The sequence below is a fragment of the Ambystoma mexicanum genome, chromosome 2p (assembly GCF_040938575.1).
Source record: "Ambystoma mexicanum isolate Mex_15411 chromosome 2p, UKY_AmexF1_1, whole genome shotgun sequence".
Taxonomy (NCBI): Eukaryota; Metazoa; Chordata; class Amphibia; order Caudata; family Ambystomatidae; genus Ambystoma; species Ambystoma mexicanum.
In genome coordinates this window covers 1428977615-1428992932 of record NC_090923.1, presented here as the reverse complement: position 1 = coordinate 1428992932, position 15318 = coordinate 1428977615, and the positions used below count along the sequence as shown (strand labels likewise).

The following is a 15318-nucleotide window of genomic DNA, read 5'->3' as shown; positions in this document are numbered from 1 at the left end:
AACACTCACATTGTTCGCGGACATTAAAAGTTTCCCATAGATCATAGTTGAAATGTTTGACTCTATGGATGTGATATGCTGCGGTGGTTGTTGCCAGGGCATAGAGTCTTGGGTGCATGACCATTTGGCCATGCACCCAAGACTGTATGTCCTGGCAACAACCACCACAGCATATCACATTCATATTTGCTTATAACTTTGGGTGAAAAACAAATGTATTGTTCTCTGTCAAGTTGAATGTGTCCTAAGAACACTCACAGTGTCCTGAAATGTTCGCAAATAAACAAGATGGTGGTGTTCTGAAGACGCTTCTAAGAACACTCGCGGTGTCCGGGGAGTGTTCGTAGGGGGTGTCCTGAGGACGCTGTCCATATTGTTCTCTGTCAAGTTGAATGTGTTCTAAGAACACCCGCGGTGTCCTGAAATGTTCGCAAATAAACAAAATGGGGGTGTTCTGAAGATGTTTTTGAGAACACTCCCGGTGTCCTGGAATGTTCGTAGGGGGTGTCCTTAGGACGCTGTCCGTATTGTTCGTTGTTAAGTTGAAAGTGTTCTAAGAACTATCGCGTTGTTCTGAAATGTTCGTAGGGGGTGTCCTGAAACGGTGTCCGTATTGTTCGCTGGCAAGTTCAAAGTGTTCTAAGAACACTAACATTGTTCGCGGACATTAAAAGTTTCCCATAGATCATAGTTTAAATGTTTGGCTCTATGGATGTGATATGCTGCGGTGGTTGTTGCCAGGGCATAGAGTCTTGCGTGCATGGCCATTTGGCCATGCACCCAAGACTGTATGCCCTGGCAACAACCACTGCAGCATATCACATTCATATTTGCTTATAACTTTGGGTGAAAAACAAATGTATGGTTCTCTGTCAAGTTGAATGTGTCCTAAGAACACTCACGGTGTCCTGAAATGTTTGCAAATAAACAAGATGGTGGTGTTCTGAAGACGCTTCTAAGAACACTCGCGGTGTCCGGGGAGTGTTCGTAGGGGGTGTCCTGAGGACGCTGTCCGTATTGTTCTCTGTCAAGTTGAATGTGTCCTAAGAACACTCACGGTGTCCTGAAATGTTCGCAAATAAACAAGATGGTGGTGTTCTGAAGAAGCTTCTAAGAACACTCGCGGTGTCCGGGGAGTGTTCGTAGGGGGTGTCCTGAGGACGCTGTCCGTATTGTTCTCTGTCAAGTTGAATGTGTTCTAAGAACACCCGCGGTGTCCTGAAATGTTCGCAAATAAACAAAATGGGGGTGTTCTGAAGACGTTTTTGAGAACACTCCCGGTGTCCTGGAATGTTCGTAGCGGTTGTCCTTAGGACGCTGTCCGTATTGTTCGTTGTTAAGTTGAAAGTGTTCTAAGAACTATCCCGTTGTTCTGAAATGTTCGTAGGGGGTGTCCTGAAAACGGTGTCCGTATTGTTCGCTGGCAAGTTCAAAGTGTTCTAAGAACACTCACATTGTTCGCGGACATTAAAAGTTTCCCATAGATCAAAGTTGAAATGTTTGACTCTATGGATGTGATATGCTGCAGTGGTTGTTGCCAGGGCATAGAGTCTTGGGTGCATGACCATTTGGCCATGCACCCAAGACTGTATGTCCTGGCAACAACCACCGCAGCATATCACATTCATATTTGCTTATAACTTTGGGTGAAAAACAAATGTATAAGGAACAAAGGTATTAGATATTATGGATGTGATATGCTGCTATGGTTGTCCTTATTATTGTATACTTACTGTTTGGTCTAGTAATGGGAGTCCATGTTTTTCTTCTTCATTTCTGTGATAAAAGAAAATAGCATGTTAGTATTAGTATTTTGTAATGACTTATTACATTGTATAAGCAATATACTTTTATTTTTTTTCGACCCTCATATTTAGTAGAGTACAAATCAGAGTACTGTGCAATTTGCTCAGTTTCTGTATTTGTTGCTAAAATCATTGGGTCTGTGGGAGAAAAAAAAATCCATGTTGGATTAAAAAAAAACTTTTTCTGTTATGCTACAGTTTATTTGTTTGTTTGTTTTCAGTGTTCACTTGTTGTTTCTGGCTAATGCTTTATACTTTGCTTTGTTGTATTTTTTTTGGAGCAGTAACAGATTCTTCATTTGTTTTGATATTATAAAATTTTGGAGCAGTTAGATACCAATTGGCGTATTCTAACTGTCTATTTTTTTAATATATTTTAGTGGTTTTGATTTATCTATTTGGATATTGTTAAATTTTGGGACAGTTAGATACCAATTGGCGTATTCTAACTGTGTATTTTTTGGCCTAATTTAGTGGTATTCATTTATCTGATTAGTTGTTGTAGAATCTTTGAGCAGTTAGATAGTTTTTGGAGTATTCTAACAGTATATTTTTTTAACACAAATTTACTTAAAGGTTTAAATACAGTTTATTTATCAAATTTTGGTTTTAAGAACATCAAATAAGCGTTTGTAAGATTTGCTGGTAATCTCTGCTTTAGAGTAATGGTACTATCATTACATTCAAACCATCCACATTTCTTTTTTATATATGCCGTGTAGTGCCCTGAATTGGTTGTGGCTCCTGCGTGGTAGATTATACCTATTGTTGTGAAGGTTTTCTTACCAAGTGATATTTGACTATGTGTGAATCCAGTCAGCTTGCAGTTGTTTTTGGTACCATCTGCATTGTAACGTAGAAGCATTAGTATTGCGTATTTACTATGTGTTTGTGAGGTAATTATGTTGGAAGCCAATTTATCTTCTTGTGGTATATTCCATTTCAGAACATATTCTATTTAAATGAATGGTTAGTGTGTTACATATATGGGTTACATTTCTTATGTATTACTATATATAATGTGTTTGTGTGCTGCTTTTTGAATTTGTTAAATGTTCCTATATTATGATATAACAATCAAACATACCCCACCACCCCCCGCCCCCGCAGTTTTTAGGTAGTGGTACTGTTCTCCAAACATGTCCGCGAACATTAAATAAGTTCGCGGACATCAAGTTCATAAGAAGAGATCTAGTCAGTTCCACATGTATATAAAGTCAAAGTCATTATTGTTAAGTTGTGCTACTAAAAAACTATGAAATTCAGTGAAAAAACTTTGTTAAAGGGACGTTATGGTTAAGTTTCGCTCCTAAAAACCTATGAAATTCAGTGAAAAAACTTTGTTAAAGGGACATTATGGTTAAGTTGCGCTACTAAAAACCTATGAAATTCAGTGAAAAAACGTTGTCAAAGGGACAATATGGTTCCAAGTAAAACCAAAAAACCCTTGAAATTCGCCAGTTATGGTAAGCTAAGCAACCATAACTCACGCCACCACCGTGCACTGCTAAGACTAACACCCAGGACATCAAAGATGACATCACAAATGTCATTGATGACATCACTGATGACATCGCATGTGTATGTACTTCTCATGAAATATGTGTAGAAGGGATTCTTATGTTGCGAAAAAGTGTCAAGAACCATTGCAAGAAATATACCCTAATAAGTGCATTGAACGATGCATTGATATAAATAGCATCCTATTATGGGGTTCTATCTAGTATACTAAGCTACTCATACAGAAACATAACATTGTGTGCAGCGTACAAGATGAAGGTATGATATTCGTAATGTTAATATGTTGAATAATTAAATGATAATTGTTTTCTTAATAGATTTTTGTGTACTGTGAAATATGTAATAAATAGCTAATAAAACCCATGTATTACATAATTGCATTACTATAGACAAAACACAAAGACACAAGACTACATACCAATATGGGTATATACAGGGAAAGTGAAGTTAGCAAAAAAGCACAAGTAGTAGCAGAAACAATTCCTAACTTAACTGATTAGTTTCATGCAAATAAATGATTGCTCTGTTTCAAAGCTGCTATTTACCCTATGTATCTGTATCACTTGATGTGATTGGACCCTAAGGAAAGTAGTGTGAGTACAATGTATACAAATATGACCATATACAGGGAAAGTACAGCCATAAAAAAAACAGAACTATCAGAAAGTGCTCATAAGTCTAGTGATTATCTTTATGCACAAAAAGGATTGCTGTCTTTCAAGCTTGTGTTTTCCCATATGTATATGTTTTCATATGATGTGACTGTACTCTAAGGGAATTACTGTAAGAACCTACTAGAAGGATATGTCTATAAATAAAATAAAATTCTTAGTTTCTGACTGTTACTGAAGAAAACCATGTGGCCTAGATATGTCAGCAAAAGAAAAAATAGTGAGCCAGACATGTGATGTCATCAGTGATGTCATCAATGACATTTGTGATGTCATCTTTGATGTCCTGGGTGTTAGTCTTAGCAGTGCACGGTGGTGGCGCGAGTTATGGTTGCTTAGCTTACCATAACTGGCGAATTTCAAGGGTTTTTCGGTTTTACTTGGAACCATAACGTCCCTTTAACAAAGTTTTTTCACTGAATTTCATAGGTTTTTAGTAGCGCAACTTAACCATAACGTAACTTAACCATAACGTCCCTTTAACAAAGTTTTTTTCAATGAATATATATATATATATATATATATATATATATATATATATATATATATATATAGAGAGAGAGAGAGAGAGAGAGAGAGAGAGAGAGAGAGAGAAAGAGAGAGAGATTGGCAGGGGACGCTCAATTCTTATTAAACCTGGAGTGCAGAGGTGAACAACTCGACAGTGTCCAAAGAGAGAGAGAGGGTCAGTGGATCTCTGCATAGCCTGCCTGTGGAACTTACCACATCTCACTGTGATTTGGCGAGGGCGATTGAAGGTCTGCAGGACGCTGCACACCTGCACCACAGCCACATCCCCAATAGGTGATCTGACAAGCAAGGTGGCAGTCATCCAGCCTTTAAGGATGTTCACTTCTTGATGCAGAGGGGGTGGGATCGGGATATTGTGAATGAGGGTCTTGGCCAAGCCATTGCTCAGGGGAAAATCCAAAGACACCTGACACCAGTGTGGTGTGTGTTTGGAAATGGATAAAGTCGCATTTTGGAATCAGTAAAGAACTGGAATGAAAGGAAAGAGAAGAAGAGCAGGGTGAGAAGAAAAGGAAAACAAGAGGCCCGTAATGGTGTTGCAGAGGGCAAGAGGGGTGAGGAAAGAGAACGAAAGACGGAACTTTAGGAGTTTAAAGACTAGGACCTAGGTACGGGGTACAAAAGAGTCTGAACAGCAGGCGTAGGGGATAGGAGGAGAGTGGGAAGTGGCAACTGGGGTATAGGGGGTATGTCAGAAGTTGAAGCGAGGAAGGGGGGATGTAATACCAAGATCTGGAATAAGAAGGATGAAGGTGAGTAGAAAGAGGTGGAAGAGGAAAGAGGAGAGGAGGAACATCCAGAGCCCAGTAGAGGAGAAGACACAGGAGCATGTTCAGGTCCAAAGAGTGAAAGCATGGAGAGAGTAGAACCCTGAGACTTGACCAGTAAGACCCCGGGACCGGTGGTTGTAAGAGCATGCAGCAGAGGGTCTAGGAGATGCAGGTAAAGACAGTGGACAGAAACATACTGTCCAACATTTTAAAATCATCGTCAAGAGGGAGATTTAGGAGAAGAAACAGGGACGTTTGTTTTTTTCAGTTAGCTTGCTTTGGTGGTAAATCATTTTCATTGGAAGAAAGTTACAAAATAATGCGAAATATGTATTTATTTATATTTTTGTAAACACTCCAACTCGCCCAAAGGCCTCAGGGCGCAGTAAAACAAACAAGACAGAACAACATCAGTGTCAGAAAGAGAGGAGGAAGGATTTAGATTGAGGGAGCATTGAAAAGAAAGGTTTCCAGCCTCTTTTTAAACTCAATGATGGTTTGGATTTTTTTGAGTTCGAGAGGTATTGTGTTCCAATTAACAGGGGCCAGGACATCAAAGCTTGTCCCCGTACTTGGTCAGGCGGAATCTGGGTTAGACAAGATTGGCATGGCCATGTGATTTGAGAGACTGTGAGGGTAGGCAGGGACTTCATTTAGGGGTCGCCAGAGGTTGGCAGATGTCGTCCCATGTCACACTTGTCAAGAGGACGCATGTAAACACGTGTCTTTTTGGTAGCGGATTATGAACGTGTGCATGTTGAGCAGGAGATGGCCATGAGTGAAATTATTTAGTGGGAGCAGGATACTTTAAAGAAGTATAGATGTTACAAAAGCATGCGCACGTTCCTCAGCTTGTGACAAAGTGTCACCCAAAGCAGAACAGCAATCGCGTGGAAATGACGGTCAGAAGCGCCCTGAGAACATGGCAACGGCAAACACACGCAAGCTGAAAACTTCAGCGCCTCCTTAAAATAGTCTTTATTTATTTATTTATTTGTTTTTAGTTCTAAAAGAACCTTTGCAAAATATCAATAATATACATATACAATATTATCTCATAAATGCAGTAATTTCTCAACAATCAATAATCAATAAATAACTTCAGTTCCAATCCATTGTTAAAATAAGATAAAATAGCATCCTTTCGTTATACAACCTTAATTAGGAATTGCAGCTGCATACACTAAACGTGAACAAAAAATATGTTTGGGCATCAACCCTATCTGATAGCACAGCATATTTGCTTCATTTCTCTGCCATGTACTTTAGCCGGGGCGGCCACCAAGGCTCGTTCTCCACCTCTCCTCTCCCTCCCTATGCCACACAGCCTCTAACCCCTATTTGACCACCTCCTTTCCCTTAACGCACCCCAAACTTACAGCAGCAAAATGTGCTAAAATCTTCAACCGCAAAAAGCGGTCAGTTGGCTGCGGTCAGATGAGGGGTGGGGGGATACCTTTTTTGGAATATTGAAGGTGACACATAATACAGTGAAATTAACTGCACGAGTGGGCAGAGCCTACCATGATTGCACGAGTGGGCGCAGCCTACCATGATTGCACGAGTGGGCGGAGCCTACCATGATTCCCTGTGGGAATTCAGGATGAACATACATGCCCTTAGCACTTAAAGGGTTAAAGAAGGAAGTCAGTAAAGAAACTCATGCTGGGGGGAGCTGCTCAGATGATAAATGATTCACGTTTGCTGTAGGGGGTGGGGGTGATTGGCACAGCTCCATGGAGAGAGAGAAGCCATAGGTCTATGGAGGGTACAAGGTGAAGGGTTTCTGAGAGGGTGCCTCATCGTGGCATATATAAGGCAAGGGTGTGGCAGTGGCCAATCAGGAACTAAAATCATCGCTAGGAAAATCCCAGAAAGATGTCAAGTTTTCATTACTAATATAATGGCCATACACACTTTATTCCCAATAGCCAATAGCAGTGTTGTGTCCCTTTTCAGTGTTTCATTTGGTCACGATACTTTATATAGGAGTTATTTCTTTTCGTGTATGGCTTACCCCAGAAAAGTGCATGCACCTTTTACATCAATCAACTAAACTTGTAACCACAAACTGAGCCCCGTTAGTAATGTCCTCTTGACAGCACAACGCCATCCCAGATGCATAATCTGGTCATCTGTATCACACTCAGGGCTCTGCTGTAAATAGCTTCTCATTGTAGGCTGCTCTACCACTGTCAGGGCGCTGCCTACAGCCTGCACGACCCTAGCATCAGGCACCACCTTGGACTGTTTTGCCAATAAGATTGCTATTGAAGACTTGAAGTGCAATTAAACTAAACGTTGAACGTGGAAATTGAATTAAATCCTAAAATTGACATTCCCACACTTTGCATCAAGAATCTAATATCCATTTCTGGTGTGTCTACCTCATTCGGTTGTCCTGCAAAATATAGTGCATTTGTCAACGTTTTAGCCCAACCTTGGATTCAACTCCTCTGAAATCCCAGCAAGTGTTGTTATTAGCATTGTGGAGATGACGATTTGCCCTCTGCTGACAGCCCTTTTTGGAACAGAAAATGAGCACCCAATTTCAGGCACATCACGCAAGTGAGGGGACTGCATAGCTCTTGAAAGTTCTCAGGAGGTTCCTCTAACATAGACATGTGTGTGTTTATTATGTCTTTTGGTTTTATATTGCACAAAAACCAAACAGACCAAACTGGATCTGAGCACAGGGTATAATAATCAATACAGACCTCAATAGGCGTTATCAATAAGCAGAACAGATACGGATATTTTAAGGCATTACGAAAAGTAGTTAAGATAGGAATTGGTCAAATGCTATGAGGATGAGTGTTCCACTGACAAGCCCATTGGCCCAGAAACTCCTGTCACCTTAGGTTTAACATCTGGTTTTATGGGCTGTCAATACACATGAGTTACAATATCGGAGATCCCGTACTGATTGGTAATGCTGAATCTTACGGCCCGGGCAAGCGGGGGCCAGTGCATGTCCTCTGTCTAACTGGCAACCAGTGAAGGGCTTCCGAAAGCTAGACACAGAATGTGACTTTGTAAGATTGTTCACAAGATGGAACGCCAAATTTTGAATGTAAAGTGTGTTAGACTACTCTAACTTAGAATTGATTAGTGCACCATTGAGAAAAGCCAAGGCAGGTTGAATTAAAAAGGAGAAAGTCGGCAAAGCTATCTTGGTCTGAAAAATGAGTTCTTAACAACCTCAGAGATTTGTTTCTTAAGACTTAGGTCTGCCTCCCAGAAAAAAATAGTTTTTTTTACAGGTTAAGCAAAAACAGTATTCCGGGGCTGGTGTCTGGAAAGGTCAGAGAGAAGGCGTTTTGGACTAAACAAGATCAATGCAGTTTTTGAAGGATTCAATTGTACATGGGTGCTCAACATCAATCTCTGGACTTCAGAGAGCCCGTTGATCAGATGTAAAAGATATTCTGAAGGGGTAGACATGTTGAAATAAATCTGGGAGTCATCGACTTACATGTGAAACTGTAGACCCCAATGTTTAAAACGGTAAAACGGAGGCCTAAAGTGGATTTTATAAAGTAAAGGAGGCTGGGGTGATCCCTGTGGAACTGCACTGGGACCTCTTATGGGGTCTGAGAAAAATGAACTCAAGGAAACACATTACGTTCCGTGAGATGAGAAACAACAGAACCAGGAGAGAGATGTTTCCGAGACTCATGCTGTTTCATAGATGCAAGTGAGAAGGATACCAGGATCAATGGTGTTGAATGCTGCTGATAAGTCAAGCATCACTAGCAGAGTGGGATATCCTTTAGTCAGCATTTGAAAGAATATCACCCCAAACATAAATTAGCGCTGACTCGTTGCCATGAAGCATGCAAAATTCAGACCGTAGTGGGTCAAGCAGAAGGAATTTCTCTACATGACTTTGAGCAGCCGCAGTCTTCTCAATAATCTTAGGAGGTCAGCGTGCCATGGTTTTTAAGACTACCCGAATCTAAGTGTGGTTGCTTCAGCAACGGAGTAATACAGGCTTACATCAGGGTCTGGGGAATAAAGTCTTCATAAAAGGACAGCTAAACAAACTTAGCCACAAAATGGGCAGTAGATTGGTAGCTTTAGCGCAGCGGCGGGCTATAATTGCCGAGAGGGCATCATAAAGGCCGGTACAAGGGAGGAAAGAACAGGAGGAATTGCTTCATTGGATGCTCGCTGAAGAGAAAAGGTAGTGATGTCTCTAGAAAGGCGGATACCTGAAAGAAGGCAAATACGATTGCCCGATTTGGTGGACGATGTATCCTGTTTTTAGAATTTAGAATTTATAATTTTAGAAACAAAAAAGCCTTATTTTGTGAAGAGGATAATGCGTTTTGATCAGAGGGAGGAGAAAGGAAAGAATCCATGATGTTAAAGAACTCCCTCAGTTTTGTAGTGACTTTGAGGAATGTGGTCCAGCCCAGACACTACCCTGAAATGCATTGAAGCAGAACGTGGATCATCCGAGTGATATGAAGGACACTCCTGCAGCAATGTTGGAACATGCATGACCATTTCCCGAAGCCAATGTGAAATTGGCAGGTCATTTTCTGGAGGCAATATGGAAATTAGCAGGGCTGCAGGCTTAACTAGAGTAACCTTGGCATGGCAGTGTTGACATAGCCATGATCTTTTTGTGGGGGCAATGTGACATGGGTATTTTTGAGAATATTGAGATTCTGGCACAGAATTACTCTGGGAAGCATTCTTGGAACTAGAAGGGCAATGTTCTTAAATGGAGCAAAACTGGGATGGAACAGCTTGTAGGGCCGTGTGTGATTCAAGGATCGGCTTGGAAATAGCTGGACGATGTGCAAACTGGCTTGACAATATTGAATCCACCAGGCTGGCACAGGGATCTGAACTTTGCATATCTGAAATTGCTCTTTAATACTGCACTATCTAGTAGTTCTCCACTCCCTGTAAGGCTTTGTTTTTTAAAAAGAAAAAAGCAAAAGCGTCCCATGGAAGCTTGCACTCCCTCACTGGCCATTTAAAGACTAAAACACAAATGTTTACTATCAGAAGCTTCCAAATCCCAGTGAAAGATTTGCTGGGGAGTAGGGTGGGAAAATGGCTCATAATGTGCCATGAAGGGAGATGCAAAGGGATCTTGAGGGCACATTTCTGTTTATTCACCCTGAGTTATTCATGCGTTGTCAAGCAAGACCCCAACTGTGCTCCTGTAGATTTTCAAAAACATAGGTGTGCCTTGAGCAAAACAAAAGGGTAGCATCATTCTCCCTTTTATCCTCATATAAAGGGGAATATCGTTTTCAGAAGATCATTTCTTTTCTCATAAAATAGGGCGGGGGGGTGGTTGTGCGCTCATGCCTTAGGACCGTTCTCTTATTTTTCTGTGAATTAAATAAATACAAGCAATGGCATGAAAGAAATTGTTAATAATTATGGTTCTTTTTGATCTATATCAGTTAAAAAAAAATGTTGAGATGGCCACCTCTGCCCCCCAGAAAAGTACGAGAAAATACTATCTGCGTTTCTTATTTGGCTAGAAAATTGCCTGACCCTGCATGTTTATTATGCTGCAATGTTCAGTGTAACATAAAGGAAAACTCATACGTTATATGGTTTCCTTCTGCTAGGAAATGAATGACCCCAACGGGCATACACCAGGTGTGCCTTTTGCTTTAATAAGTTTTTACAAAAGTTCTGAACAACCTTAAATAAATTAGGAAGCATGTTGTCTTCTTTTGCAGGGAAATAAAAACGTTCAGCTTTATTTTAAAGTTAGCATGCTGCCCCTGACCAAATAAGTGAAAACATCTCCGTAAACTGCCTGTCACTTTTCATTGACCTTGTAATGTAAACTGCAAGCGGTTACAGTGAACATTCTTTGGAATGGAGTCTTAGAAGATGTTTGTAATCACGTGTCTTTTTGTTGCTAAAAACAGTACATCTGGGTAAATTGCATCTGCACAACAAAATACAAGACAAACCTTTTGCAACTGCTCACACTAAAAATGCATGGTCGGAAATTGCGCTAAATAACAACAGGGCTTATTGGGCACAAGGCCAGAAGGGCGACTGCCTTCCCTAACCATTAAACAGCAATGGTACACAACATAAACGGTTCTTTGGGACAGGTCAGACCAAATGACTGTCAAGACATTTAAGAAAAGACATGGAAAAAGAACAATAAGCTATCTGGCCCTCAGGAAGAACACCCTAGCCGGCAAATGGTGCAGTGCCTATCTAAGAGGGATAGGCAGGAGTTACACCACGTGTTAGGTATTCAGCCTTTTTTCTACGAGATGTAATCACTATACTCGCAGTTACAATTTCCAAAGGTGGTTGCTGTCAGGTTGTCGCTGTTCCTGTTGAGTTCTAGACAGCTATTACCTCCTCATACACAATTGATTAAGTTCAGGGACAGTTTCTCCTGGTTGGAAATTGCGCCTTGATTCGGCAACTGGTGCGCATGCAGGTCTGGGGTTATACTGATGGCTACACCCCCATGAACTCCACTGTTGCACTTGTGAGGTCGGTGTATGTTGAACAGTGGCAGTGGCTGGGTAATGCTAGTGAGGCACACACAGCTACACATGCTGAGGCATCATTCGGACTCATAGAGAAGCCGCAATACTAATAAGATCATTGGCCTGAGTGCCACGTGGCCAAAGGTGGCAAATCAACGGGTAACAATTGAACTTCTTTTAACAAAATCCCCAGATACCCCCCAAAGTTTGGCCCCAATTTCAGGAAAAATGGTTAAGATATGTATGTTTCCCTTTTCAGCGCCTCCTGAGAAATGTTACTGCCAGGCAAGTCTGCCATTGGCTTTCTCTTTTTTTGGTTGTGGATCTGGTCCGTTTGTAGCCTTAAACTACTGTACGTGTAAATTATGCAAGGGGCTTGTGGTATTATGTGTCAATCATCTCGCGCACACAGTTATCAAGTGCATAGTGAGTATTCTACACTTTGCAGGCGCTAATTTATTTATTTATTTGTAAACTAGACTTTTTTATGTTAATAATTATTTTCGGTGTACAAACACATTGGGGTGCATTTTGGAGTCCCCCAGAGCGTACTGATATTGTACCAGCCCTAACGCCTCCATTGATGCTCCGGGAGATTTTCATTGTTTTTGAAGGCGGGGGTGCTGCGACGGAACAATAGTTATGTTTCTGCTTCCCGTCTGCCTTCCGCCGTCCGCCTTCAAAAACAACTTTATTTTGCACCAGCATGTGATTTTCATGGTGGCATAAAGCCAATGATTTCCTATGGGTGTAAGCCAATGATTTCCTATGGGTGTAAGCCAATGATTTCCTATGGGTGTAAGCCAATGATTTCCTATGGGTGTAAAGCCAATGATTTCCTATGGGTGTAAGCCAATGATTTCCTATGGGTGTAAAGCCAATGATTTCCTATGGGTGTAAGCCAATGATTTCCTATGGGTGTAAAGCCAATGATTTCCTATGGGTGTAAGCCAATGATTTCCTATGGGTGTAAAGCCAATGATTTCCTATGGAAGTAAAGACAATGGGCCTCATTCCAAGTATGGCGGTAAGGGATAGCGGCCACCGGTAACGAGACCGGTGGCGGTAATCCCTTACCGCCATACTCCGAGTTCCCTTTGCGCCCTCGCCCTTAACGCCTGCTTTGAGCAGGTGTTAAAGTCGAGGCGCAAAGGGGCCTCCAAGCCAATAACGGTGACCGTAATGAACGGTCACCGTTATTTGCATCTTCCCCATTCCCATTGAGCCCTATGGGGGCTCTTTTGGGAATGGGGAAGAGCCTTGGTGAATGGGGAATTACCGCCCCGCCAACCTTGGAATGGGGCGGTAATTCCGCCATCCACCAAGGTGCTGCCGGTCCGGGTACGGCGTCAACCAAGGCGTTAATAGCGCCATTGGTTAGCGCCGTACTCGGAATGAGGCCCAATTATTTCCTATTGAATGGGCCTGATTTTTATACCAGCAAAAAGCAGGCAGATTCCGTAGGAAATCATTGTGAGTGCTGCCTGTCATGTGTACATGCAGGCAGAGTTTACTCTATTTGTACTGCAGAGTGCAAAAGACAAGTGTAAAGAGACTTCTGCCTGAAGTGCAAATGGCAGAAATTGCCTGGCACAGACCTGTTTGCACTTTAGCACAAGCGTAAGCAGTCCCCTCTGGGCAATTTATTCCCATTTTAAAAATGAGGTCCATTGAGTTAAATATTTTTCATGAGACTTTGCTAGCACAAAAGGTTTTGTGTTGACGATTTCTGAAAGTAATATGGTTCAGAAAAGTTGGTAGATATTCATTTCAACTATTACTTTTGTTAATTGTGCTCAGCCCTGCCCCTGACATCATGTCATGTGTGGGTACTTATGCAGCATTTCTGAGGTGATGGTGCAGGAGTTGGCGAGTCTGAAGTATCATTGTGGAGAAGTACCAGAAGGCATGATGAACAGGATTTGGCAACTGGATTGAGGGTACTCCTATGAGGGTGGAGATGATGGATGAGATGTCAGTCATATTGTTGCTGGTCACATGACAGACGTGTACTTACCTGGCACCATGAGTTCCCATAGTCTGTCTGTAAACATCCCTTCTCTCCTTCCCTTCCTCTTCAGGGAGCTGCTTCCTCTGCCTGGTGGACGTCGTGCCCGTGAAGAGCGAGAATGGCACGGTCATCATGTTCATCCTAAACTTCGAGGTCGTCATGGAGAAGGAAGTGCTCGGCTCTCCCCTCAAAGACACCAACCACAAAGTGCCGTCCAACTGGTTCCCCACGGGTGAGGAGGCTTCCTATTAATGCTTCTCTGCACCTGTCTAGAAAAGGATTGGCCCCCTTGTGTAGGGGTCAAGTCATTAAAAAAGTGGGCGGGACTCATTAACATACCAATTGAATGTGACGTCACCAGAATTTAGCATAGCAAGGTGCCCTCTGAAAAAGTGGGGGGACTCTGTAAAAAGCGGAGGGACTGCATCCACCCAGGTGTACCCTCGACGTGAGCCCTGCTTTTTTTTAAACGTTATTTATTAAGTGCTTGACAAGGTGACAAGGGAAATCTTATCAGTAGCATTATACAAGGCAGCATGCATTTAGCCCTGCTTTTGTCTATAAACACATTGCTTTATCAGGCTGTCTTTCCATTAACTTCTCTATCCATCTATCTGCCTTTCCTTAACATGTTCATCTTTCTGACTCTGTACACCATCCCACCTGCCTGCCCAGTCATACACCCTTTCATCCTTTCTGACTGCCTACTCATACCATCATCCAACAATCTACCTATCCACAATCCTAGCTGTTTGTTTTTATGCAATCTTTCAACAATCACACTTGTATCACCAACCTGTGTGCATCTACCTGTCTAGTCAACTATTTATCCATCTATCTGCCAGCTCCGCTTGCCGTCTCTAGACCGCTTCCCCTAAAGCCCAGCACAGTGTGATGGGGATGTGGGGGATTGAGGGGTGGCTCATCCGTATTGGACAGTGGGAAGGTGGGAAGTATAGACCAACCTTTCGGGGTCAACCTTCATGGGCAACCTTCCACAATGTCAATGTTATGTTTGCGGTCTTCAGACCTCGATCTGCCTGCTCATTCCATAATTCGTCTGCCTTTCCATGAACTTATCCATCCACCAATCATTTTGTCCACATACCCATGATGCCGCCCATTTGTTTATCTGTTCAGAGAGGCAGTGACTCATCCATGTACTATCCATGAACACATCGTCTGTCAATAATCACACCCGTGAGCCTGGACACAAATCAACCAGAAGGGTGTCTTTATGAACTCTGTCCATTAAACTATACAAATATTATATATGTAAACTACACATGTATGCCTCTTACCATTTTAATATGTTATTCTCTGACTTAACTATATAAATGCTTGTGCCCTTAAAACCACCCATTCATCCATAAACCCATCATTACATGCATTCTTACACCCTGAAAAAAACATGAAAGTGTATGAACAAGTGAACAAGAGGTGAAGAGTCAAGAATTTCATGAAAAGCTCAAACATGGTCAGGATGATTTGTCGTGTCTTTGATCTGATGGTTTG

The 15318-nt window shown here is 41.9% G+C and overlaps 1 protein-coding gene across 1 annotated transcript in view; it reads left to right on the top strand.

Moving 5' to 3' along the window:
* KCNH2 (potassium voltage-gated channel subfamily H member 2) overlaps positions 1-15318 on the top strand; it is a 1778384-nt gene that overhangs the window by 897615 nt on the left and 865451 nt on the right. Inside the window, exon 3 of the mRNA XM_069645957.1 lies at positions 13874-14035. Coding sequence (XP_069502058.1) covers positions 13874-14035 — 162 coding nt within the window. The remainder of the gene's footprint in view (positions 1-13873; positions 14036-15318) is intronic.